General features: G+C 36.0%; 1 protein-coding gene across 5 annotated transcripts in view; it reads right to left on the bottom strand.

Annotated features, from left to right (window-relative positions):
* Positions 1–1986: 1986 nt before the first annotated feature.
* The window catches only part of LOC123548327 (NEDD8-activating enzyme E1 regulatory subunit-like), a 79603-nt gene continuing 54456 nt past the window's right edge, over positions 1987–27133 (bottom strand). For 2 of the 5 annotated variants that reach the window (XM_045335502.2, XM_045335505.2), the window contains 7 exons: positions 26468–26616; positions 22634–22690; positions 14094–14130; positions 11271–11357; positions 10156–10295; positions 9099–9169; positions 1987–8487 (listed from right to left, as the gene is read on the bottom strand). In XM_045335502.2, the coding sequence (XP_045191437.2) occupies positions 8328–8487; positions 9099–9169; positions 10156–10295; positions 11271–11357; positions 14094–14130; positions 22634–22690; positions 26468–26616 (701 nt within the window). In that variant the 3' untranslated portion in view covers positions 1987–8327. The remainder of the gene's footprint in view (positions 8488–9098; positions 9170–10155; positions 10296–11270; positions 11358–14093; positions 14131–22633; positions 22691–26467; positions 26617–27133) is intronic. The other 3 variants (XM_045335504.2, XM_045335506.2, XM_045335503.2) reach the window with 2 other exon arrangements.

Genomic DNA, 27133 nt, shown 5'->3' with positions numbered 1-27133 from the left:
GACCTCCTAAACAATAAGTGACCTACTGACCCCAAGACAAAAAGGGGCATTTATCAACCAAAGGCAGCCATCCTAACAATAGGCAAAAACGTTCTTTAGTTATCGAGCCAAAATCGCTTTCAGTATCAAGGTCACCGTGACCCTGATGCCAATGTGGTTTTATTAGAGTTGAAACTGTTGTCAGTCTTAAGATCAGTGTGACCTTGACCTTTGGCCAACTGACCTTAAAAATAATATGGTTCATTTGTTGACCATGGGCAATCATCCTCTGAAGTTTGACAACTGTAGGCCAAAACATTCTTCAGTTATTAATTAGAAAGTGATTCTCAGCTCAAGGTGACATTGATCTTTGACCTCCCCCACAAAAAAACTAGGGGTCATCTACTGACTAAAGGCAGTCATCCTTTGAAGCATTTTTAGTTATTGATCAGAAATTGATTTTCCACCCAAGGTCACTGTGACCATCACCTTTTATCTAATGACCCCAAAACAATAGGGGTCATCTACTGATTACAGGCAATCATCCTATGAAGATTGATGACTATAGGCCAAAACGGTCTTCATTTATTGGCAGGAAACAGATTTTCAGCTTAAGGTCAGCATGACCTTCACCTTTTACCAATGAAGTTGATGACCAGGCCAAAGATTACTTCAGATAAGAATCGGAAATCAAATTTTCAGCTAAGATCATTGTGACCTTAAATTTTGAGTAAGCAACTTAAATATCAACAAGGTTCATCTGGCAGTCACGATCAACCAGCCTTCCAAGTTTTAGGTTCCTGCGGTAAAACATTGTTCATTTATCAACTGGAAACTGAAGGAACAGATGGTCTGATTACTATAAGCCTCCCCCTTCCAAGCAAAAACATTCGACAAATTTGATACAAGACCATAAAAGATGTAACAGACCAAGTTTGATGAAGATCTAGCAAGTGATTCATGAGAAACTTGTTTAAAGTTTTCCCTTTTATAGCTCTGGTGACCCAGCAGAATCATTTGAACACAACTGAGAGGACCATGCATGAATGCTAGAAACCAAGTTAGGTGTGGTACATGAAAAGTTTCTATTTTTAGCCCTTGTGGTCCCTAAGACGTCAAGCTCAACCAAGCAAAAACATCTGCTATAGACCCAACTTGTGATAATCTGTAAAGTGGTACATAAGAAGTTGTTTAAAGTGTTTAAAGGTTTTTAATATCGAGCTCTGAAAAGCTCCCAAAAGGAGCAAAGAAATGTGAATGTGAGAGAGGACCATACAAGGATGCTAAAAACCAAGTTTGGTGAAGCTCCATCGAGTGGTTTATAAGTAGCAGTTGTTTAAAGGTTTTTACTTTTAGCTCTGATGACCCCTAACAGACCAAACAGAACAGTTTCAACAAATTTAACAGAGGACCATAAAAGGATGCATTCAACCAAGTTTTGTGAAGATCCATCAAGAGATCGATTAAAAGTGGTCAAATGGAACAATAGGAGCAAAATTATGAGAGGTCCAAATTTGACATAAGTCTGATCAACAGTTTCAGAGATGTTTAGGCAAGCTAAAATAGCTTCAAATTGTAGAAAGTATCATTAACAGTGCTGTGTAGTTGATCACTTGCCATTGCCATTTCTCAGCACATTTCCAGTGCTGGGTTTGTGGCTATATGATCAATGCCGGTGCTAGACAGATGACTTGCTAGTGCTTGGTAGATGATCATTATATCTGGGGATCTTGATGCCAAGTCAACACTTAGCTTGAATTTCTTTCCATTTGCCATTGAAGAACTTGCTCAACAATACAAACATTAGAGTTTTGAATCGTATGTCTAGGAAACACCCTATTTTTGCAGACTAGCCTGGTGAATTTTAGTTTCCTGCATTCTTTCTAAATTCAAATGTATATATGCTTTATGTAACTTTGATAAACTTTACTAAATTCACATCTGAGGTGGACCCCATAAAACAGGAGAAAAGGCAAAATGAACAAAAAATCAACAAAAAGTAGAAGACTCATTCTATTGTTTTATTCAAATCAAGTTTAACAAAACTGGTGCACATACAAAAAATACTATTATTGCAAAACAAAAACAATTCTGAGTCTGTTTTTGGCTATGCTTGTTCAACGTTTATATGATTATAGGTCTTAATCTTCTGACTGACAAATTTCATCATTTAAGTGAAATTTTAAGCCTTAAATGGAATAATCATAATCAGTTCTGTTAATGGAATAATCATAATCAGACCCTGTAAATGGAGTAATCATGATCAGTCCCTGTTAATGGAATAATCATAATTAGTCCTTGTTAATGGAATAATCATACTCAGTCCCTGTTAATGGAATAATCATAATCAGTCCCTGTAAATGGAGTAATCATAATCAGTACCTGTTAATGGGATAATCATAATTAGTCCTTGTTAATGGAATAATCATAATTAGTCCTTGTTAATGGGATAATCATATTCAGACCCTGTAAATTCTTCCAGCCCTAGCTGGAAGAACACTTCCTATGTAGGTAACACTTTTGGAAACTGAAACATTTCGGTAAATGGAAGTTTACAACTTACTTGACTACTTGTGTAGATGAATATAATATTTTTGTAGAGTTTTAAGTCACAGCAACACAATTTCAGTCATATGGCGACTTTTAAACTTCTAATGTTGGACGAACACGACAGGAGCTCGTCTAGACATGATTTCAGGCAAAGGCAGGCACATGGATCCAAGACCTTCCTCAACCCATCTAAGTAGCTATGACAACCCAAGCAGGGCTCAAGTCAAAAGAGGAGAAAAGCAAGTAATCTTAGACTGCATCCTTAGCTATACTACAGATGTGATTTATTCGAGTTAACATCTACCTCTATAAAACAGACGTTACCTCTCCTTAATATCTACCTCTATAAAACAGATGTTACCTCTCCTTAACATCTACCTCTATAAAACAGACGTAACCTCTCCTTAACATCTACCTCTATAAAACAGATGTTACCTCTCCTTAACATCTACCTCTATAAAACAGACGTAACCTCTCCTTAACATCTACCTCTATAAAACAGATGTTACCTCTCCTTAACATCTACCTCTATAAAACAGACGTAACCTCTCCTTAACATCTACCTCTATAAAACAGATGTTACCTCTCCTTAACATCTACCTCTATAAAACAGATGTAACCTCTCCTTAACATCTACCTCTTTCAGTCAGAAACTCTCCATATCAACCTCTGTAAACAATTTTACACTTAAAACATCTCCACAACAACAACCTCTATAAAAAAGTCTCCCAGCTGCTACACTGAGTTTGCGTTGAATTCCAAAGGCCAAATTACATGTAGATATACTTAAAATCTTTTAATAGGTTTGACGTCACGGGAATGAAATAAAGCCATTACATAAAATTGATAATACACTAGTGTAATAAAGCTTTGACATCGTCGTTGTTTATAGTATAGGAGATGTTGATCAAAATTTAATTGACTTGTTATCATAGTCAAAGAAAGCATAATTTTTTATGTTTCGCCAGGAAACTCTTACATGTGATAAAAAGAATATTACATACGTGACTTTCCACACTGAATTTATTAAACTTGTTGAATAAAATTGAAAAATCTTGGCACAGCCCTAAATTTCTAAAATGGACCGGTCCATCTTTCAATTTGGGCAGTACCACTAATCATTCCAAAGTGGTGTTCACTGAAAATTTACTGACTGAATAGGGAACAGTGCAGACCATGATCAGCCTGCACCTGCCGCCAGCAGGCTAAAGGTTAATAATGTCTACAATTCTCAAACATTTTTTCAGTAAAGCACACAAAATGCCCATCTTTACAACATGTCCAGGCTAATAATTGTAAATAATGCATTCTGTACTAGACATGAGGAAAGCATAATTTACTACAGCAGAACTTCTGTATACCTGCACTAATATCATTAACAGTTAAATATACAAGACAAAAACCTTACAATAGTCACAGAACAATACCAGACAAGACATTTTTATTCAAATTATAATCATTATATTATATTGAGCAGCTTTCAATACAACATTAAAGCTATTTAAAATGCAAAATATTTCCAAATAACTTTTTTAGCAGAAATGTAAGAAGTTTATTGCACACTTACATGAAATACAAGAATACCTGCATTCTTCATATTTGTTTCATTTTACACTTAAGTGATTATGTGCGGATTTTTTATCATGCCTGTCCTTAGATGACGACACAGTTCTTCTCTCTGGTGAACTGAATGACCAAGGAACTTATTCTAATGTTAAATAGAATCTACAACAAAATATGTGCAACTAATAAAAAACTTGTTAACAACTGGAAAGGAGATATAATGTAAATATAATAAATAAAATTACTTTTTTCAGAGTCTGTGCAAAATGAAGAACAGAACTGGCAAACTAATCAAGACATTGAAGTGTCGTTCATTTAGCATCACTTTGAAAAAAAAGTTCTGGACCATTTTTGTAAAATCTGACGACTGTTTTTATTACATTCCTCCAGGACATGTCAGCAATCCAGGGTATATGTATTGCTACCAAGTTTTGCAGTTAAATCTGCACCAATGTAAGAATGATTGGTAAAAACAAAATAATTTAATACAGCTTGTAAAGGTTTGTTTAAGAAAGATTTCTTGTGGGACAAAAAATATTTACTTCAGACTAATCTTCCTTTACATGAACAATTCTGTACTGTAACAGCCAGTCTGACTATATATAGCAGGCAACTGCTTAAATTTTTTTTTTTTTTAAATTCATATATATATTCTTGAAAAAGTCAACGGTATGAGTGGAAATATTAACAAGTTTTTAAGGAAACAGCCAAATCTTTTTTGGTATTTGTATATTTGATTCATTCCTCAACCGATTACAAAAATTATCATCAGGAGGGTTACAAACAATATGGCATCATTTGAGCCGTGCCATGGGAAAACCAACATAGTGGGTGTGCGACCAACATGGATCCAGACCAGCCTGCGCATCCGCGCAGTCTGGTCAGGATCCATGCTGTTCGCTAACAGTTTCTCCAATTCCAATAGGCTTTAAAAGCGAATAGCATGGAGCCTGACCAGACTGCGCGGATGCGCAGGCTGGTCTGATCCATGCTGGTCGCACACCCACTATGTTGGTTTTCCCATGGCACGGCTCATTTGTCGAATAGACATCAATCTTAATAAATGATGTCTAATTTTCTAACGAATAAAAAATGATGTGATATATATCTAATCATAGTTTTAACAACAGTTAGGCAAACAAAATTGTGCTCAGTTAGGCAGATGATAAATAACAGGTTATTTCACTGTGTGCAGTTATTCAACAAAGTTTTCCAATACATATGTATCATTTAAGAATGTTGAACTGAATGCATGAAAAATATATATGATGTCCTCATGAATTATGTTTTAGTCACTGTTCTTAGTAGTTAGGTAGTAAGTAACAGACCTTGAGACATGCTTTACAAACATCTCAAACAAATGTTTAGCTTGGTGAACCTTAATACCAATACTCTTCCTGGTCCCTTTTACTAGAACTCATGCATACAACTGTACTACTTTTTATCAAATCAAGGGGAAAAACTCTGCTTTTACTGGGTCAAGGGGGATAACACTACATATAAGCAAAGGTCATGTGCTAATTAGTCATTATGTGAGATTCGATGATTCTAACTAAAATACTTTTTGAATTATAAGCATTTCCAACTTTACCAAATCAAGGGGAAAAAACTCTGCTTTTACTAGGTCAAGGGGAACAATACAGTATGTGAACTAAGGTCATTTACTACTGTAATTAATAATTATGTGAGCTTTGGTGGTTCTAGCTGAAATGTTTTTTGAATTATTAGCATTTTCTATTTTTTTCAAACAAATCAAGGGGGAAAAACTTTTACTGAGTCAATGGGAATGATACTATATGTCAGCAAAGATCATGTGCTAATTAATAATTCTGAATTATATGTATTTTCAGGGTTTTTTTTCTCCAACAAATCAAGGGGAAAAACTCTGCCTTTATTGAGGCAAGGGGGATAATACTATATATGAGCAAAGTTCATATTAATTAATCATTAACAATTATGTGAGGTCTGGTGATTCTAGCAATTATAAGCATTTTCAATTTCGGACGGACGGACGCACCCACACAAGGACAAACAGTCAGACAGACATTGCCAAAACAATATCCCTCTGCCTTTGGCGTGGTATAAAAGTATGCGAATTGTACAATATTTTACTTTTAAATCCACATTTATTCATTATTTTTCAATTATGTATAAAGAGCTAGTCAAGACACATATTGCACAAGAGGGCTACCAACCCAAGTCAAATTACAGGTAAAGAGCAGTCAGTCAAAGATGCTGACACCACTTTGTCAAGTCTCATCACGGGCATGTTGCATTGTAAATCAATACATACTTTTTCAGTATTTAACTTATTTTACCAAGAATCTGTATGTCTCTCTGTGTTATCAATGATACTGAACATTTTACTACTGAAATTTAATATTCAGATAAGATGAAAAAGTTGTTGTGAACACTTGTAAATACTGGCATATTGTTTGTATGGTCCAAGTTTCATATTCTTCTTGCATACACGATGTGTAACACACAGCAATTTGTTTGGCAGTTGTTTTTGTGATAATATTTCTAAAACTAAGTATGCCCACAGGCAGGACAATTTCAGTACTATTCCATACCAGTCAATACTAATGCTAAATTTCTATAATGAATTTCTCCATCTTTCAATTTGGACACTACCATTAGCTGATAAAAGGGGTGATCATCAAACAGATACTGACTGAATGGTGAACAGTGCAGATTTTGATCAGACTGCACGGATGTTCAGGCTGATCACGATCTACACTTGTTGCAAAGGCAGAATCTATCGTGTCCAGCATGATAAGGGTTAAACTGCTTACAATTTGTGAGGTATATCACATTTACTGCAAAACCTGTCATTCAGCATGCCTTATAATGAGATACTGGGAAATCATTCAATTTTGTGGTTTTGGCCAGAGCAGCTGTTTCGTGAACTCATACCTCTGAATAAACAAGAAACTACTTTTGAATCAGTGCAATACTGCTTCATTTGAATGGATGTGGTAACTGACATGTAATATCTGGGTAAATGTTTGGTCGAATTTTTTCATAACCCACATGTAATGGACTGGACTGGGAAAAAAACGCAATTAACCTTTGACCTCAGTGTGACCTCGATATTTGAGCTAGGGATCTGGACATTGTGCATGACAAGTTGTCTGATTTTGGGAAACGTTTGTGCCAAAAACATTAAAATCCCTTGATGAATAGCAGAGTTATGGACCACACAAAAAATCCCTACTGAACTTGGACCTTTGAGTGTGACCTTGACATCTGGGCTAGGGGTCTGGGTGTTTTGCATGACACTTCATCTCATTATGGGATACATGACCAAAGACATTGTTTTGTGAGGTTTTAGTTTTATAAAGGTGATGATCATATGAAGATCAAGGTCACCTCAATAATTATAGTTAGTAGGCATTGTCAGAATAAACTGTGTGATTATGAACTAAACTGGGTCATTTATGTTGTCTGCAGGACCAAAAATTGTGGTTAATTAAGGTTTTAAGTTTGAAGGTGAAGGTCATATGAGGGTCAAGGTCATTATATATAGAGGTCAGTTTGTAGGTCTTGCCACAAGAATCGTTGTGAGTATGAACTGAATTGGGTAATTAGTGTGGGCTGTAGGTGATCTGGTTTGTATGAATAGACAAATGGATGGACAAACTGACAGTTTAATCGCTATATGCCCAGGGGCATAAAAAGACAGCGAAATAATGAACTTTCTAAGACATGATTTGGTAGTTTTATTTAAAATTATGATGGACAAACAGATGCAAGTACCATCAAGTTCATTTTTCCAAACCGGACATATAAAATTGGACCAGTGATTTGGGAGATGTTGTTTGAAGATTTTTCATTTTTTAGCTCTTACTATTTTTTTTTCTCTATTATTTTTATTTTTAGTTTGAATTGCATGTAAAAGCCACAGATAAAAAACTATGATTGGGTCTGACCAATGTGGCAAATGGACCATCAGCAAATGCAGCCATTCGGCTGAACATAGCAACTCTATACATATTTTTACATTTATACATACTTCAACAATGAAATGAGTTTACATTTATATATTTGCTACAAAAACTGAAAAATAACTTTTAATCAGCTGATGAATATCTTAAATTGGTGGAAAAAAGATGTGCAGATTTGTTATATTTTACTGGCGGCATTCCAATTTCCTGTGCAATAGCATTTATATCCAAAATGGCAGTGCCTGAGTGAACAGAAATCAGCATATAATATCTTGATCAAATTAATCATCATAATTCAACAGTAACAGATGTCTGTTTCATCGCATTGTAAATGTAAGTGTTGTTAAACGGCACAAACTGTTGCGTAATTATCTTGATAGCTTCCTGCGCTGCAGAGCCACCTATAAACGATGCCATTGTGTGTAATTCTGATGCTCCGTAACGACACCTATAAGATTAAAATAAAAAATAGTTAGAAGCAAAGCAAACTTACATAAATCGCAAATGAGAGAAACTCTTTTTTCCCCTGTGTATGTTAAATCAGTACCGGTACTTACGAATAGACCATCCAGGATTTTTAGCAGATAACATAAAGGTATATGAAAAATGACTAAATGAATTGCTTTAGTCAGCCCAGGTATTTAACCCTTAGCCTGCTAAACTTCTATAATGAACTTGCCCATCTTTCAATTTGGACAGCACCATAAACTGTCAAAAGGGGTGCATACCAAAAAGATACTGACTGAATGGTGAATAGTGCAAATCATGATCAGACTGCATGAAAGTGCAGGCTGATCATGATCTACACTGGTCACAAAGGCAGAATCAATCGTGTCCAGCATGGTAAGGGTTAAGCCATCAATTTCTGAGCCAGCCTTGTTCATTGTATATGCATTTTCAAATATGTATGATTAATTCAAATAAAACAATAAAGAAAATGAAAATATCTTTCCAATTTCTTAAAAATATCATGACATTTAACAAGTTTGAATGATTTTTCTTTTAACAAATATTTATACTGAAGTTTAAACTTACAAAACAACCAGAAAAAGCACTTACATTTCATGCACAAAGTCATCTTTAATAGAGAATGATAGTCCCCAGTCATGAAGGAGCTTGCTAAGGCAGGACTGAAAACAAAATTAAGCATTTCAAACCTGTTTTGAATGGACAGAATACGCTCTGCAGATGATATTTGAAGTGGTGACACATATATATTAAAACAGAGTATTTCTTTTTTCATTTGGGCTTTTGTGCACACCAACACAGTACAGGTTATAAGGCATCAAACATGACAAAAAATTTTGGTTTCACATCTTATTTACATTGAAATAAAATAAAACATATGGAATATAAACTTTTATAACTGCTGAATTCACAGAGATACAGCTAAACACAGTGTTCTGGAACTACAAGTCACCTCCTACAATCACTAATTGGTAAGGCAGTGGTTCAAATTCTTTTCGAACACAATTTGTCATCTCAGAGCCACATGTAACTATTTTCTTTCAAGATTCAGCATCCTAGAATATCAATCTAAGTCAATTTTGTGGGATTGAAATTTCATGGTTTTGGCCAAACCAGTACTTTCATGGGGATCTGAATATGTAGATATAAAATAGATAGAAGTTTTGCTTGTTAGCTGGAATTAAATTTTGTGGATTGACTCAACCATGTAACCTCCAAAAATTATCCCCTAACAAAAAATAAGGATTTCACAGTTTATGTCATGATATAAGTTACCTAAAATTATTGTAATGACTGTGTTTTTGTTTTTAACTTTTCACCATATCAACTCAACTGAAGGTCATTCGGTGACCTCTCAGCTCTTCCTGGTGGAGGAAGACCCCAGGTCAGGTGTCCTTATGGATAATATTTCAATCACAGGCAGGTTCCTAGGTAGAAGCAAAGACGTATCATAACTCAACTGGATGGCTTCCTCACATTAAAGAATTCTATATCCAAAGACAATTTCTGCACCCACAGCAGTAATAGGTAAGTGATTTAAAGTCAGTGACCTTAATCAATCACCTACAGCAGCTTGATTTTAAATCACAATGTCAATTCTTTTTTATGTAAAAACATAATTGTAAAAATAAAAGGCAGTGTCTGTTACCTTAAGTTTAACAACATCAGATTCGACTTGATCTGTGTACCATCCAGGGTATGTGTTATATTGCTCATAGAATCTATCTACTGCTCGGAGTAAGATATAAAATACCACATCATCAGGCTCCTCATCATCAATATGTTGACCTGTATTTTACATATCACAGTTAAAAACCATTACCATAAAAAAGCAACTGGTAAAAATTCGAATCAAGTAAAAAAAAAATTAAAAGTGTGTCCACAGGACACTGCTGTTCCACATTCCAGCGACAGTTCATGGTTTCATGACTGTAGGTGAAATATTTTTAGAAAACTGTAACATAAACTTTAAAGCAATTGTGTATTTTTCATTAAGTACAGGACCATAACTCTGGTTTGGCTGACTGAAATCCAATACAAGATACCAAGAGCACAATACATTCAAAATCCACTCTAACTAGAGCTGCTTTTGAGAAAAGCGCATGTCTCCCACAACTGCCTCATCATCTAAATAGTAGTATATGAGTCAACCATGCACCAAGGCCTCAACTGCCTTATTAGACTTCGAGTGCCTTGATTATTAAAAACAAGTTTCAAGGGCCATAATTCCGAAGTGCCTGGGCCGATTTGGCTAGTTATCGAACTTGGCCGAGGACTTATTGGCAAACATACTTTGTTCAAGTTTGGTGAAGATGGGATGAGAGATGTTCGACTCAGAGTGTGGACAAGCTTTGTGCCAGACAGGAGTAAACCAATATGTCTCCCACACTGACTCTAGTATTGCCCTATAATATTAAATTCCCATGGGCAAAATCGACTAATAATGCCCTATAATACTAAATTCCCATGGGCGAAATCCACTTAATATTGCCCCATAATACTTACTTTCCGTTGGCAAAATCCTATCCTGTATTGCTCCATAATACTAAATTCCCATGGGCAAAATCTACATCAAAGTGCATTTTTGGAAAACAAAGTGGCGTTAGCTAAACAATATCAATTCAGCATTCATGACCTTGCACAATATTCACCGATAAAGGTAAACACAATTAACTGGCAACTGAATTACAGTCACTATAGATGGGCTTATGAAAAGGAATGTATTACGATAGTAAATATAACATAAATGAGGGTATATCATACCAATGTCCTTGATCTTTTCTGATTGATCACAGTATTCTTGTTCTAAACTTCTACATCTAACCATTCGAATAAATGCAGCATTTTTACCTGTAATACAAACACAGAATTGCTTTACTTTCTATGTAACTGCTGTGACTATCCATATAGACGTACAAGATACATAACAAGGAAGTATGAAATTCATAACAAGAGGGCCATAATGGCACTAGATAGTTCACCTAAATTTCACAGTTGACTTGAATGGTTTTAGCAAAGAGTCAAGCACTGAAAATATGTATGTCTGTAAAAAGAAAAGTTATCATTATATACATACAGGAACCACTTCACAGACACACAGCAAAAAACAACTATTCACTCTGGTGGTCAAATTTTTTAATAATCCAGAAATTATAATAAAATCTCTTTAAAACATTTCTGCGGTTAGACTAAAGATTCAACAAAGACATTTGAAGATACTCCTCTTTTATAACTCCAGCAGCCACGTTTTTCTGATGTATCACACCAAATTGAACATTTTCTGGCAGAGGGTCCCCCAAGAAACATTTCTGTGAAATTATTTCAAACTCAAAACAGCGAGTTTGAAGAATATATCTTTTAAAGACATTTCTATTTTTAGCTTTAGCGGCTATTGCCAGTCATGTTTTTCTACAAGTGGACACAGGTTGAATAGCCTTGGTAGACAGACACAAAATGAACATTTTAGTGGCATTATTTCAAAATCTGGACAACAACTTCTGCAGAATAGATTATTAGAAAGCTTCTACTATATATACAAAAAGGAAAAAGTAATCTCGTTCTCTGGAGGCCTGTTTTTGAAATATTAAAATTATAAGAACACTCTTTGTAGAAGGTATAAAGAACATTTCATTAAATATTTTGAAGTCAGGGTAGCAGTTTCTCTAAGTAGACACAAACTTTACAATATACATAAATAAAGAAAACTTGTCTAGTCCCCTGGCAGGCATGTTCTTTAAACAAGTAGAATGATCTGAAGGAATCTGTTACAGGGTCACACAACTTGCATAATTATGTGTGAAATTAATCAAACTATCAGTTTCTGACAAGTTTCTCAAAGTTTCCACTATGCCATATAAGGAATAAAAGCAAAAATCTGCCACCTGGTGGCAAGGTTTTTAATGCAGGGGAACAGGAACTTTGTAGAAGGACACACAAGGCATATTTGAGGGAAATGTTTTGTAATCAAGCCAGAAGCATCAGAAAAGAATTTTAAAGTTTTCCATTTAGACTTGCCCCACTCCCTGGAGTCCATGTTTTTCAACTATCAACATAAGGCAGAGAGTCACCCAAGGGAAATTTCATTGAAATAATTTTGAAATTGAGCCAGTGGCTCTTTGCCAAACACGATATAGATAGATGGATAGACACACACTAATTTGTTCTTGTGTCCTAATATTCATTCCAGTAATTCATTTTAGATATAAAAGATCTGCTTAAGATAGATTTGCACATTTGGAACACAATTTTCTCTACAATGAAAAATTTAACAAGAGCTGTCTCCATAGGATGACATATGCCCCCGATGGCACTTTGAATGAGTAGTTATGGCCGATGTTAGAGTTTAGGACCTTTGACCTACGGAGCTGGGTCTTGCGCGCGACACGTCGTCTTACTGAGTCACACATTCATGCGTAGTTATTTTAAAATCCATGCATGAATGACAAAGATATGGACCGGACACGCCCATCAATGCACTATCATGAAAAATGACCTTTAACGTCTAAGTGTGACCTTGACCTTTGAGCTACGGACCTGGGTCTTGCGCGTGACACGTCGTCTTACTGTGGTACATATTCATGCCAAGTTATTTGAAAATCCATCCATCGATGACAAAGATATGGACCGGACACGCCCATCAATGCACTATCCTTTAATGTCTAAGTGTGACCTTGACCTTTGAGCTATGGACCTGGGTCTTGCGCGCGACACGTCGTCTTACTGTGGTACACATTCATGCCAAGTTATTTGAAAATCCATCCATCGATGACAAAGATATGGACCGGACACGCCCATCAATGCACTATCCTTTAATGTCTAAGTGTGACCTTGACCTTTGAGCTACGGACCTGGGTCTTGCGCGCGACACGTCGTCTTACTGTGGTACACATTCATGCCAAGTTATTTGAAAATCCATCCATCGATGACAAAGATATGGACCGGACACGAAAATTGCGGACAGACTGACAGACCGACAGACTGACAGACCGACAGACGGTTCAAAAACTATATGCCTCCCTTCGGGGGCATAATAAAACCCTAATTTTTCAAAACTTTAGAATATACTTAGTAAATCTGTCAAAATAAAAAAGATAGGGTTGTGTGCTTAATTTTCACTAAACTGATTTGAAAAATTTGGACCTCACACAAGTTTTCATAAAAGGCATCTTTGGGAAAAATCACAATTTTGATAACATTTTCGCGAATAATTTTTTTTCTATAATCTGGATTTTCAGGAAACTTCTCGCACTTGTAAATAAATATGTTGTCTATAATATGTTAATATAAAATGTATAGGTCTATGTGCTTGTTTTTGAGATGTTTGGCCAGGATTAAAGAGCTTGGCACATAAGACATTATTTGGAATTATTTACAATGTAAAACGTTTTAATATCATATTTAATCTTTAGAAAGATAAAAACAATGCTGTTTTAATAAATTTACTCACAGGCTGCTATTTTAAAATTCTTAAATAATTTTAATTTTCATGTACTAAAGTCAGGCTTTATTCTTCTACATTATCCAGTTACACCATTACTTCTGGTCTATCAAACATGCAGAACTACCTTGAGAAGTCTGCATACTTACAAAATGTTTTGATTTCATGCTCTGATATTCCACCAGCCTGAAATAAAAGAGAGAAAAATTCATTGCAAAACTGTAATCTCTATTCCTACCACTGCTCAAACAGGTCTCAATTAAAAGTAACCTCCTTTTCTCTCTCATTTAAAAAAACCCAAAAAACACTTGACAATAAAAACAATACAGATGTTCAGAATATCCTATAAATTATATATGAATCTTAATCATATTTTATAGAAAGTAAAACTGGCACAAGATCTAAAAGTTCAATTATACAGGAATTTACTCGGCCTGTTCTTTAGTAACAGAAGTAAAATTTCGTGCATATGCACTCTACGTATGGCAAAAAGACATGACTGCAGAATGTAGAATACATTAAAAGTTACATCTCATTTCAATCAATTTGGTCTATACGTTTTTCTGAATCATAATAAATTACAAGTGCAGGACAAAGAAAAAAATAATGATGTAATCCTTTGCAGATCTGCAACTGCCTTGCTTTGACTAATGCCTATTATAACCGATAATAAGGGATTCGTGATTAACAGGCAATAACCTATTCTTTAGCCATATTGATTTTTCATTTGGACAAATTTAGGTTAACTCTTATCATGCTGGACATGATCAATTTTGCCTTTGTGACCAGTGTAGATCATGATCAGCCTGCACATCTGTCAAGTCTGATCATGATCTGCACTGTTTGCCATTCAGTCAGTATTATTTTGGTATTCACCCCTTTTAACAGTCAATGGTACTGTCCAAATTGAAAGATGGACAAGTTCATTATAGAAATTTAGCAGGGTAAGGGTTACAGAAAAATGGGAAACTGATATGATCCATTAATTTAAAACTTGTTTTTATGGACATTTCATAACATGATATGATAGAACTTACAAACTGTTGCAATAAACTTACATGATAATGTCACTAAAATGAAAAGTTTAATAAAGAGTACTTGAAGTAAAGTATACAATTAATTTCTATTTATGGTTTTTAAAAATTCAAAAACTTAAGATTTTTGATGAGGTAACAGATAATGCCATCTGGTGAACACCCCTAACACATTCTAAGACCCCCTGCTAAATTTGACAAAGGCTGACACAATCCCATTCCCCCCACCCGCTTCCCAGCAACACCCACCTTTGATATTTACTTAATTATATATAAATGATGATCCACAGACTTTCCCTAAGCCAGCTGGATGGCTTCCTCCTGAAGAATTCAACGCCCCAAGTGAGGCTCGAACCTACACTGGTGAGGGTCAATTGATTCGAAGTCAACAACCTTAACCACTTGGCCACAAATATATCATTATAAAAGTCTCTTGGGGTTGAATTTGAAGTTTTACAGTATCTTTAATAATGTTAGTTTTATAACAAAAAAAAAGCATCTTTCCCTGAAAAAGCAAACTAAAATATCCTTAGAGACCTACCACAACCTAGTGACCTACTTTTTTCTCCCACAAGAACTTCGTGAATACTAGTATAATACAGATATATTACATGATGACAGGTGGACAATTTAGGCCCGCCCTGAATTAATATGTTTTCATAACTTCATCTACAAACTTATTCAGTCAATCGCTTTTCAGTGTAGGTTTAAAAACGTAGATAAATAACTATCTTACCCTGTAGAAACAAAGTTTGATCTAAACTTAGCTTAATATATAAAATAATGTTCTTTATGCTACATTTTTAGACATTAAACACATTGTCTCGGCCTTATATATGTCAAAGTAAATTTGTTAGTAGTGGCTTGTACTTCTCACTTTTTTCATGCAAATCCTGTATAATTACCATCATAGAAATACAAAAGAATACAATTATTTTGTGGCGGGTCTTTAAAGTTTTAAAACAATCCATAAACAAATGAATTTAAAATTTGGTATTCAAAATTTTTTGGTGTCAAAAATAGTTGAAATTTACAAAGAAAATACCCCATCAAAAAGCTCTTTGACAATAACTTCAAAACTAACAAAGATATTTCATGAATTTAAGAAGTTCCTATTACCACTCTCACAGTAATTTAGAATGGTGTATTATATCAATGGTATTGTCTTTTTCAATCAGAAAGTAAGGAAAACCTTGTTACAGAAAAGGTAGATCAAAACAGTAGCTAAATATCTGGAAACTAGAGCTGCTTTTGAGAAAAGCGCATGTCTCCCACAACTGCCTTATCATCTGAATAGTAGTATATGAGTCAACCATGCACCAAGACCACAACTGCCTTATCAGACTTTCAGTGCTTTGATTATCAAAAACAAGTTTCAAGGGCCATAATTCCGAAGTGCCTGGGCCATTTGGCTAGTTATCGAACTTGGCTGAGGACTTATTGGCAAACACATTTTGTTCAAGTTTGGTGAAGATTGGATGAGAAATGTTCGACTTAGAGTGCGGACAAGATTTGTGACAGACACACACACAGAGTCTGACAAGAGTAAATCAATATGTCTCCCACACCACTGTGTGGTGGGATATATAGCAACTGCATTTTATACCTAAATTTGTGACTAATTCTTTGATTCTTTGCAACTCATTAATAAAATACAAAAGCTTGAAATACCTGGGATAAGCCATAAAATGAATATAAGTTTTGTTAACTCAAATTGGAGACCATAAAGGCCCTGAGTCGCTCACCTGACTATGATTGATACAGGGTAAGTCTGGTGAAAAAACATTTCTCCCTAGTGACCTAATTCTTTTGTATAATAAATGAAAAAGCTCAGTATCAAGCTTGTGTTTATATTGTGTTAGTTGTAAGTTTGCTAAAGAAATGCGGCTCCTAATGTGTCAACTGTGTATTTTTTCATTAATCAAGCAAAAAACTCTGGTGTTACTTATAAGAATCTTTCACTGGTTGCGGGTAAAGATGGGAATATCCGGCCTGAGGGTAACTGCTTAGGCGGTAAAGAGGCTCCTGTTGAGTGACCGCCTAAACAGTTACCTGAGTGCCAGATATTCCCATCTTTACCCGCTGCCAGTGATTGATCCTTTTTCTTGCATGCCTTATTCTTCAATTTGTAGAAGATATAAAGAAAAACGAAGGTTTTTCTTTAAGGTGCTATTTGTTATAGTATATCTGACTAATATCCTGTGGCTACATATATTCTATGTCAGTTTCATGGAGATTTCCTACTAAATTTGACTGATAAAGTGTTACAAAGAACAGATATATGGCAATTTGACTTATTCAAGGGACCCTAGTGGTATTTTACAATTTTTCTTGATATTATTAAACTTGACTGAAATCCTGCTGCCATTAGTCTGAAGAAAGGAACAGACGAAGGGTGATCCAATTGCTTACCTTGAACACTGTACACAGGTGAGCTGAAAAGTCTGATTACTTTAAACACAGCCGATGTAATGGATAGGTTTGATTAGCAGGAGTATGCGAGTAGGTATCATGGAATACAAGCCAAACAAATAAACAATATACAAATAATAATCAGAAATCTTGTATTCGAAACTCATTTTTTTATTTCATCACTGAGCTGTATTTTCATTATGCTTTTCGTAATTATTATGTTAAACAACATTTACTGATAAAGTACTATTATATTAACAACAAAAGTCATTTTTAAAACACATATGCCCTCCTATTCCCTACCGCCTGCACCCCCCAACACATCATAATGGCTTAAATGACCAATGACACATTACAGTATTCTAATTTACTCAAAGTTATTTGCAGGAAACCACTGAAAGCCTCCATGACCTTAATCTGTTGACCTACTGATCTGCAAGTCATTACTTACAACAGGCAATCACCCTAGTATTATTGAAAGCCAAAGCACTCTCTGATTATTGATCATAAAGTGTTTCAGTCTAAAGGTCAGTAGGACCTTTACCTTTGACCAATTAACAAAAACTGCCACAAGGAAAGCATCTACTAACCCTAAAAATAAAAACGGCTACGATCACACGCAATTATGAAATTTGATGGCTGTAAGCCTAAGCATTCTCTCTAATTATCGATCAGCAACTGTTTTCTAGTCTGAGTTTGCCATGACCTTGACCTTTGACTTACAGATGGCCAAAATAACAAGAGCTGTCCATAAGACAGCATGCTCAACTTTTCTTAGTGCTTGACTCTGAATTAGAGCTTTGCCAGTAAAAACTTTAACCAAAAAATTCTAAGTTAAAAAGGTGCATAATTCTGTCAAAATTCAAATCAGAGTTATGGTGATTGTTTCTTGCATACCGGACGGGGATTTCCAGTATATTTACCGGTGCTGAAAAAATGACTCTCCTGCTGTAAATGACGTATTACAAACTACATATATGTAGAAGATTTATGTAGTAATTATATTTTATTTCATAAAACGGAATAAAAATCTAATACCTTGACAGTTCCTCTTTGTTCCTGATAGTATATTTCTCGATTCAAAAAACGTTATTTTATCAAAAATTCATAAAGTTACGCTGCAACTGATAAAACAAAACTGGAACTAAACATTGTTATTTGTCTTTGAAACGTTAGGATGTATTTCCTGTTTATGGACGTTGGTTTCCCGCACTTTGTTTAAATACGCTGCCATAAGAAATAGTTCTTAAAAGAAAACCTTTTGATTGCTTTTATTTTTATTATTATTCCTTCAATATGGTATGCACTGGTAATAGGTGCAGATGGATGGCAGAGCCTCGTAACCACCTAAACAGGTACCCTCGAGGCTGGAAATTCCCATCTGCACCTACAACCAGTGAGAAATTCTTATATTCTCCTGGTGTTGACTTTGATAGTAATAGTAACAGAGATATTTGACTATATCAAAAATTTTAACCAAATAATTTTAAGTTAAAAAGGGGCATAACTCTGTCAAAATTCAAATTAGAGTTATGGGGATTGTGTTTTCCTAGTGTAGACTTCGATAGTAAATATAACTATTTTAAAGTTTCAAGTCAAAAGCTTTGATAGTAACAGAGATATTTGACTATATCAAAACCTTTAACCAAAAAATTCTTAGATAAAAAGGGGCATAACTCTGTCAAAATTCAAATCAGAGTTATGGGGATTGTTTTTCCTGGTGAAGACTTCGATAGTAAATAACTATTTTAAGTTTCAAGTCAATAGCTTTGATAGTAACAGAGATATTTTACTTTATCAAAAACTTTAACCAATGGCGACGGTGACGTGTGCAATAGCTCTACTTTTTTTTCGAAAAGTTGATCTAAAAAGGGTCATCTCCTGACAACAGGCAATCAAAGTATAAAGTTTAATGGTGACAGTGACCCTGACCCTTGAAACAAAAAGAGTCATCTACTGATAGCAGTCTACCTATGGTCAGATGCACCTACCGAACGACAAGAGCAAAACAATATACTTCCCCTAAATAAATAGTACAAGATCACTGATTTGGTCCAAAAACGAGCATGCTTCGATATTTATGCAAATAAGTTCTGCTGAGTATTAAAGGTACTTTGTCTAATGGAATATGGTCTGATTTTCTTGGCTAATAACACATCTTTTCTGAAACATATGTGATATAAAGCAACAGCTTCTAACAAGAGCCTTGTACTGATGGCATTAAAACAAATAATAAAACCAACAAATTGAAACATAAAAAATGCTGCTCCTTATCTGCATAAATACAACAGTTTGTCCAAACTATATATAAATCTATACTGAACAGGGAAACGTCACAGTCTGTATTACTAATTATATCACAGATCTGTGACAAAGATTTGCTATTTCTGTTAATTTTTGTTTAATTGTTGAGTTTTAAAGCCACACTTCTAACACAGTTTTGTTTATATGGTTAATTTCCAGCTTTAATGGCTGGTAAAAATCTCCAAACATTATTTCAGGTGCAGCAGCAATCTGGAAAAAGATCCCCAGACCCTCTTCCCCCTTTCCCCAAGTATTCTTCCAGACATTATTTCAGGCATTGGTAGTAGTTTGGAGGAAGATCCCCATAGTTCCTCTTCCTACATTATTCTAGACAAAGGCAGCAATCTAGAGGAAGATTCCCTCCCCACACCCAAACCCATCCTACCCTATCAAGATCCCCCCAGCCCCTCCAGACAATATCACAGACAAAGGCAGCCATCTGGAGGAAGATACGCTCAGTTCCTCTGAAGACATTATTTTAGACAAAGCCAACCATCTGTAGAAAGATCCCCCCAGTTCCTCTGAAGACATTATTTCAGACAAAGGCAGCCATCTGGAGGAAGATCCCCCACTCCCAGTTCCTCTGAAGACATCATTTCAGACAGTGTCAGCCATCTGCAGGAAGATCCCCCAGTTCCTCTCCAGAAATTATTTCAGACAAAGGCAGCCATCTGGAGGAAGATCCCCCCAGTTCCTCTCCAGACATTATTTCAGACAAAGGCAGCCATCTGGAGGAAGATCCCCCCAGTTCCTCTCCAGACATTATTTCAGAAAAAGGCAGCCATCTGGAGGAAGATCCCACACTCCCAGTTCCTCTGAAGACATCATTTCAGACAATGTCAGCCATCTGCGGGAAGATCCCCCCAGTTCCTCTCCAGAAATTATTTCAGACAAAGGCAGCCATCTGGAGGAAGATCCCCCCCAGTTCCTCTGAAGACATTATTTCAGACAAAGGCAGCCATCTGGAGGAAGATCCCCCCAGTTCCTCTGAAGACATTATTTCAAACAAAGGCAGCCATATGGAGGAAGATCCCCCCCAGTTCCTCTCCAGACATTATTTCAGACAAAGGCAGCCATCTGGAGGAAGATCCCCCCAGTTCCTCTGAAGACATTATTTCAAACAAAGGCAGCCATATGGAGGAAGATCCCCCCCAGTTCCTCTGAAGACATTATTTCAAACAAAGGCAGCCATATGGAGGAAGATCCCCCCCAGTTCCTCTCCAGACATTATTTCAGACAAAGGCAGCCATCTGGAGGAAGATCCCCCAGTTCCTGTCCAGACATTATTTCAGACAAAGGCAGCCATCTTGAGAAAGGTATGTCCAGTTCCTCTCCAGACATTATTTCAGACAAAGCCAGCCATCTGGAAGAAGATTCCCCCCACTTCCTCTCCAGACTTTACTTCAACAATGGCAGCCACCTGAAGGCCGATCCTCTGAGTACCTCTTCAGACATAATTTCAGACAATGTCAGCCATCAGGAGGAAGATTTCATGAGTACCTCTGCAGACATTAATTAAGACAATGGCAGCTTAAGGAAGAGCTTAGGAAAGATCCCCTGAGTACCTCTTTGGCAATGGAGGCCATCTTGAGGAAGATCTCCTGAGTTATCTAATGTATTATTTCAGGCACCGGCGACTGTCTAGAGAAAGATTCCTGAAGTACGTCTCCGTGCATCATTTTAGGCACTTGCAGCCATCTGGGGGAAGTTCCCCGCAGTTCATCTCCAGAAATTATTTCAGACAAAGGCAGCCATCTAGAGGAAGATTCCCATTCAGCTTCTCTCCAGACATCATTTCAGACAAAGGCAGCCATCTGGAGGAAGATACACCCAGTTCCTCTCCAGACATCATTTCTGACAATGTCAGCCATCCAGAGGAAGATCCCCTCTACACCCACCCAAATTCCTCTTCAGACATTATTCCAACAATGGCAGCCACCTGAAGGTCGATCCCCTGAGCACCTTTTCAGACAATGGCAACCATCTGGAGGAAGATTCCATGAGTACCTCTCCAGACATTAATTAAGACAATGGCAGCTTGAGAAAGAGCTTAAGAAAGAGTACCTCTCCGACAATGGAGGCCATTTTGAGGAAGATCTCCAGGGTACTCCCATGCATTATCTCAGGCACCAGGGACTGTCTGGAGAAAGATCCCTGGGGTACCTCTCCATGCATTATTTTAGGCACTGGCAGCCATCTGGAGAAAGATTCCTGGATTACTTCTCCAGATATTATTTCTGACACTGGAGGAAGTTCACCACTTAGCTCCTCTCAAGACATTCTTTCAGACATTGGCAGATTAACCATCCCTGCCACCCTAAGTACCTCTCCATGCAATCTTAGTGGCCAAATAGGACAGTCACTAACAATCTGCAATCCAGCTAGGAAGTTTTCTCTCCATGCAGAATTCTACAACCTAGTCAGAGGTTTCAAACACACAGTCGCAAGCGGCTTCTAGGTCCAACACAGCAACCTTAACTATTTTACATTAAACTTATTTAATTTAGCATTTATACAGAAATTGATGGTCAAATAATAGTTCTTTACATTTTGTATCTTATGACAATAGAAACTGCTTAACATGGAGCAAACTTTCCTGCAAAAGTTCGATCCATGGCCCCAACATAACCTGACTTTACCCCACAGGAAAGTCACATTTAAGTGACTTAAGGAAATTTCAACATAATTTACTACATGTAAATAGCAAATTAACATAAATGGCACTAAAAACCAAGCACTATTCTATAAAAAGAAACTCATACCCAAGCTTAAGCTAAAATACAACCAACTTCTTTTTCAAAGTAATGTCAAACTCAATTTTCCGAATTACCAAAAAGAAACTAATCAATTATTCACTCTTGACGAAAATATTTTTGTGACTTTGAACATTTCCTTGTTCAGTATAAGATAAAGGTTAAGAAATGAACTAAATACAGAACTTTTCTACGTGCCAATAGACTTTTCCATGACTCAGACAGTGGGTCTAACGGCTCATCCTAGAAATACAGAAATTCAAAACTAACAAACACCCTAACATTTTGTGTCTTTCAGTAACTCCTTATCAATCTTACAATATGATCTATTAACATTAGAAACTCTTGTCTTGCTATGATGAAGTCCAAAGTATGGAAAATGGTGATTTTTACTGTTTCTTTCCTTTTTTTTCTGAACTTACTCAAGCAAAACAAGCTTCAGACCTTTTTTTCATATACATGTAAACCTATTAATACATCACTACATTGAAATTTAGTCCTTATGATAGCTGGTAACTTCTCCTTTTTGTTATCATTACCTATGACCATGATAATATTTCAACAACAATTAAACAACAGTATTTCCTAAAGAATGAGTATCCTTTATAAAGTTTACTGTTCAATCAAATGTAACTTAACTGTTGCCCAGCAATAAAAGTACCCTACTGGCAGAAGCATTTATCATATTTACTGCTAAAGGAGCCATTGTTTTATACTGAAATTTAAATGAAGAACTTCCATATTCTCGAAATAACCTATCTGGGTAGTCAGATTTCAGGAAAAAAATCTTGCACTTTTTGTCATATTTTTATCTATTTTGTGTCACAGTAACCATATTTGATGCTAAAGCAATGAAATATAAAGTAGTGCATATTCTACTTATAGCTATCTATCCATGTATATCAAGTCTCACTAAAGATATCTTGTATTCTTTAAGTTACTACAAGATCAAATTCAGCACTTTTTTTGTTATGTTTTTGATTTACCATAGCAACTGCTTATTTATAAAATAAAATGATGTGTATATTCTGCACACTGTCATCTGTTCATGTAACAAGTTTCATGAAAAAGACCTTGTACTTTTCAAGTTATAGCAGGATCCCACTTTGTGCAACTTACAGACTGACAGTCAGACAGACTGGGTGCAAACTGTAAGTCGCCTGCGATGAAACATGGTAGGGGAATTAAAACAAGAGCGTCAGGCTGGCCCTTAGTCGCTCACCACCTACAGCTGGACAGACAGGGTGGAGGTAAACTGCCTTTATCATAAAGCTTTATATTTAACAACTGCTAAATATCAGTCAAGAAGGTAGGAAAGTTTTTATTGCAGAGACGGCCTGAGTTTGATTCCCAAATCAAACCATTTTGTTTTTCTTGATTTCGAATTTTTTAAGATAATTTAGAAACAAAAACTCATGTTCTAATGTTCATAATATGACCAAACTTCAATTTTAAAGAAAGGTCATTTTTAGCCCAAATCTGAAGTCCAGTCCCTTTAAATGTCAGCTGACCAGCTTTTTACAGAAGATTTTCATTGACATATGTCTATCCTGAAGAACTGTTGAGAAATACCATTGATTAGCTCTTAAATTTTTGTATACATTTCTAAATAGAATGATGAAATGTGCAGGAGGTTCTACCAGGCAACCACAGCAGCCCTTTAGCATGTATAATAAATATGCTACAACAGTTTTTTTTATATCCATCAAGTGACTAATCAGCAAAGTAATTCTTCTATGACCGCTATAAGCAGAGAATCGTAACCACTTATCAAATCTGCAAGATGTTTATGCAGAGATGTTTCATCAAACTCTGTGAATAGGATGATAACATTTGTGAAATAAAATAATCCTTTGAAAGAATGGGCAGTTTAATAAAAGGACATAACAGGATTTCCCATGGTAAATCAACTACGACTTTTTACACTGTCTCGGGCAATCGGGCAGCCCTTAACACCAAGCGCTGTTCTTTGGTGATCAGTTAGAGAGTTTAGGAGAGGAAGCTGTTTAAGGATGGAATACCCACCAATACTAGTAGCTCATCCAAGCTTTTCACTCTGTTGAGTTGACAAATGGTATTATTAAATAAAGATAAGAAAATGGTACAACACTTAGTAACAAAAAGCTTAATGTTAACAGCTTTTTGCTAATGACTTAAATGGAACAATAAAGCTTAAATCAGACCAAAAACCATTAGACAGAAAGTGTAAAATATCATACAGAGATAATCAACAATTCAAACATGTTCATTTTGTTCATAAATCCACAAATAAGACAAAAAATGAAATTCAGCATACTGTTCTGTTACAGAAGTAATTAACAAGAGGGTCATGATGACCCTGGATCGCTCACCTGAGTAATATGAGCTACATGTTTCAAAAGCCAAATTGATGCTAAAATATTAAGAAAGTAGGTCAGTAGGTCATATTTATGGTCACTGAAAGTCAGTTTTAAGATCGATGTGCAAAACTGTGCATGTCACCCAAATTTCAAGGCTGTATCTTAAAAAAACAAGAAAGTAAGTCAGTAGGTCAAGGTCATAGTTAGATGACCCTTATCACTTGGGGTCATCAGGTAATTATAATTTAACAGTCTAGGAAATAAGATCTGATAATTTTAGAAGTATTTTTTCCTACATAACTCATATAACAAGCGACCCCCGGGCGGGGCCTCTTTTCACCCCAGGGGCATGATTTGAACAATCTTGTTAGAGATCCACTAGGCAATGCTACATACCAAATATCAAAGGCCTAGGCCTTGAACTTTCAGAGAAGAAGATTTTTTTTCCCCTATATGTCTATGTAAAACTTGGGACCCCCGGGGCAGGGCCTCTTTTAACCCCAGGGTAACAATTTGAACAATCTTGGTAGAGGACCACAAGGCAATGCTACATACCAAATATCAAAGGCTTAGGTCTTGTGGTTTCAGACAAGAAGATTTTTAAAGTTTTTTCCTATACAAGTCTATGTAAAACTTGGGACCCCCGGGGTGGGGCCTCTTTCCACCCCAGGGGCATAATTTGAACACTTCATAGAGGACCATTTGATGATGTCACATGCCAAATATTAAGGCTCTATGCCTTGCAGTTTTTGACAAGTAGATTTTTAAAGTTTTTTCCTATATAATTCTATGTAAAACTTGGGACCCCCAGGGTGGGGCTTCCTTTCAGCCCAGGGGCATAATTTGAAGAATTTTCATAGAGGATCATTAGATGATGTCACATGCAAAATATCAAGGCTCTACGCCTTGTGGTTTTGGACAAGATTTTTAAAGTTTTTCCTTTTGATTGCCATGGCAACCAGAGTTCTGTGTGGAATTCAATTTCTTGAATAGCTTTGAAAGGGGGCCAACCAAGGATCATTCCTGTAAAGTTTGGTGTAAATCTGCCCAGTGGTTTTCAAGAAGAAGATTTTTTAAGAAAATGTTGACGGACAGATGACAGACAACGCACATTGAGTGGTCACAAAAGCTAACCATGAGCCTTTGGCTCAGGTGAGCTAAAAACTTACAGCAAACATGTGGTATGCAACTTTGTTTATATATTTATCAGTTCTCAGTTAGATATAAGATCAGCTTACCAAGTTTAGCAGCGTGCTAAAATATTATTAGAAAGCAATTTTCTTGAAAAACTTTTTAATTTAAATAAAACAGATTTGAAGGTTTGTCATAAACTCAAGAGAAATTACATTCTTTCTTCAGTTTTATCTGTAATGTCCATTATTCTAAACCACAGACCTCAAGTGGTATAAATTGTTAATAAATTATCAAATTTCAAATCAAAGTTTGACTTTTTTAGATGTTGCTAAAGTAGGTTTTCCTGCAACTATAAAATATACAGAATGTGATCATGTGACGTTAACCAAAGTGAGAAACCACTGTGAAAAGCGTCTTGAGAAAGTGATATGGTTGCCATAGTAACAGCGGCATTTATAAAAGTTTTTTCTGTAATCAGAGGTGTCACATCTGAGTTTTAATTGCGAATAAGTAACATAAACATGAAAGCACCAACACATTTACTCACCCTTCCAATATTTTGTAGAAGGTCATGAACTCTCTGGGTTACCGTAGAAACATCAAGTTCTGCTTGTTCATGATAAACATTTTGTAGTTGTATATATCTCTCTGAATCAGCTGTCATGTCTGGAATGGTCCCTCGCAATGGAAGAGCACCTACAATTTATATTTATGCCATGATACAGTACTAAATGTCAAAACTTTACAAAATTAATAAAAGGAAATCTGAATACCTTTCGTGACTGTTTCACACCATTATAATAGGACCTCATAGATTTGTTCCATACTGAATAGACAATATCCTCCAACTCCTTGCACTTTATTTTGGTTTAAACTTCCACAAATCAGGTCATAAAGCAAATTTCCAGATTTTATAGGTGGGCGACACTCCAGGCACCCCAACTGGGCTGGGCATTAGATTTCCGGCACATGGCAGCATCTGGGTTGAACCACCAACCATGTCAGCTAGCTGAGCTGGAAGGCCTACTCATAAGATGACCCAATCTCGAACTCGCAATGGTGAAGGGCAAGTTTATCAAAGTTGGCGACATTAACCTCTCAGCCCCTGTTTTGAACAGAGATGGGTTATTCTGTCACTGCAAAAATGAGCAGGTAAACATTATGCTCAGAAATTGTGGCAGGTATGACTGTTCTGACATGTAACATAACAACA

This window comes from Mercenaria mercenaria, chromosome 6, assembly GCF_021730395.1.
Source record: "Mercenaria mercenaria strain notata chromosome 6, MADL_Memer_1, whole genome shotgun sequence".
NCBI classification, from domain to species: domain Eukaryota; kingdom Metazoa; phylum Mollusca; class Bivalvia; order Venerida; family Veneridae; genus Mercenaria; species Mercenaria mercenaria.
This window is presented reverse-complemented; position numbering and strand designations above follow the sequence as displayed.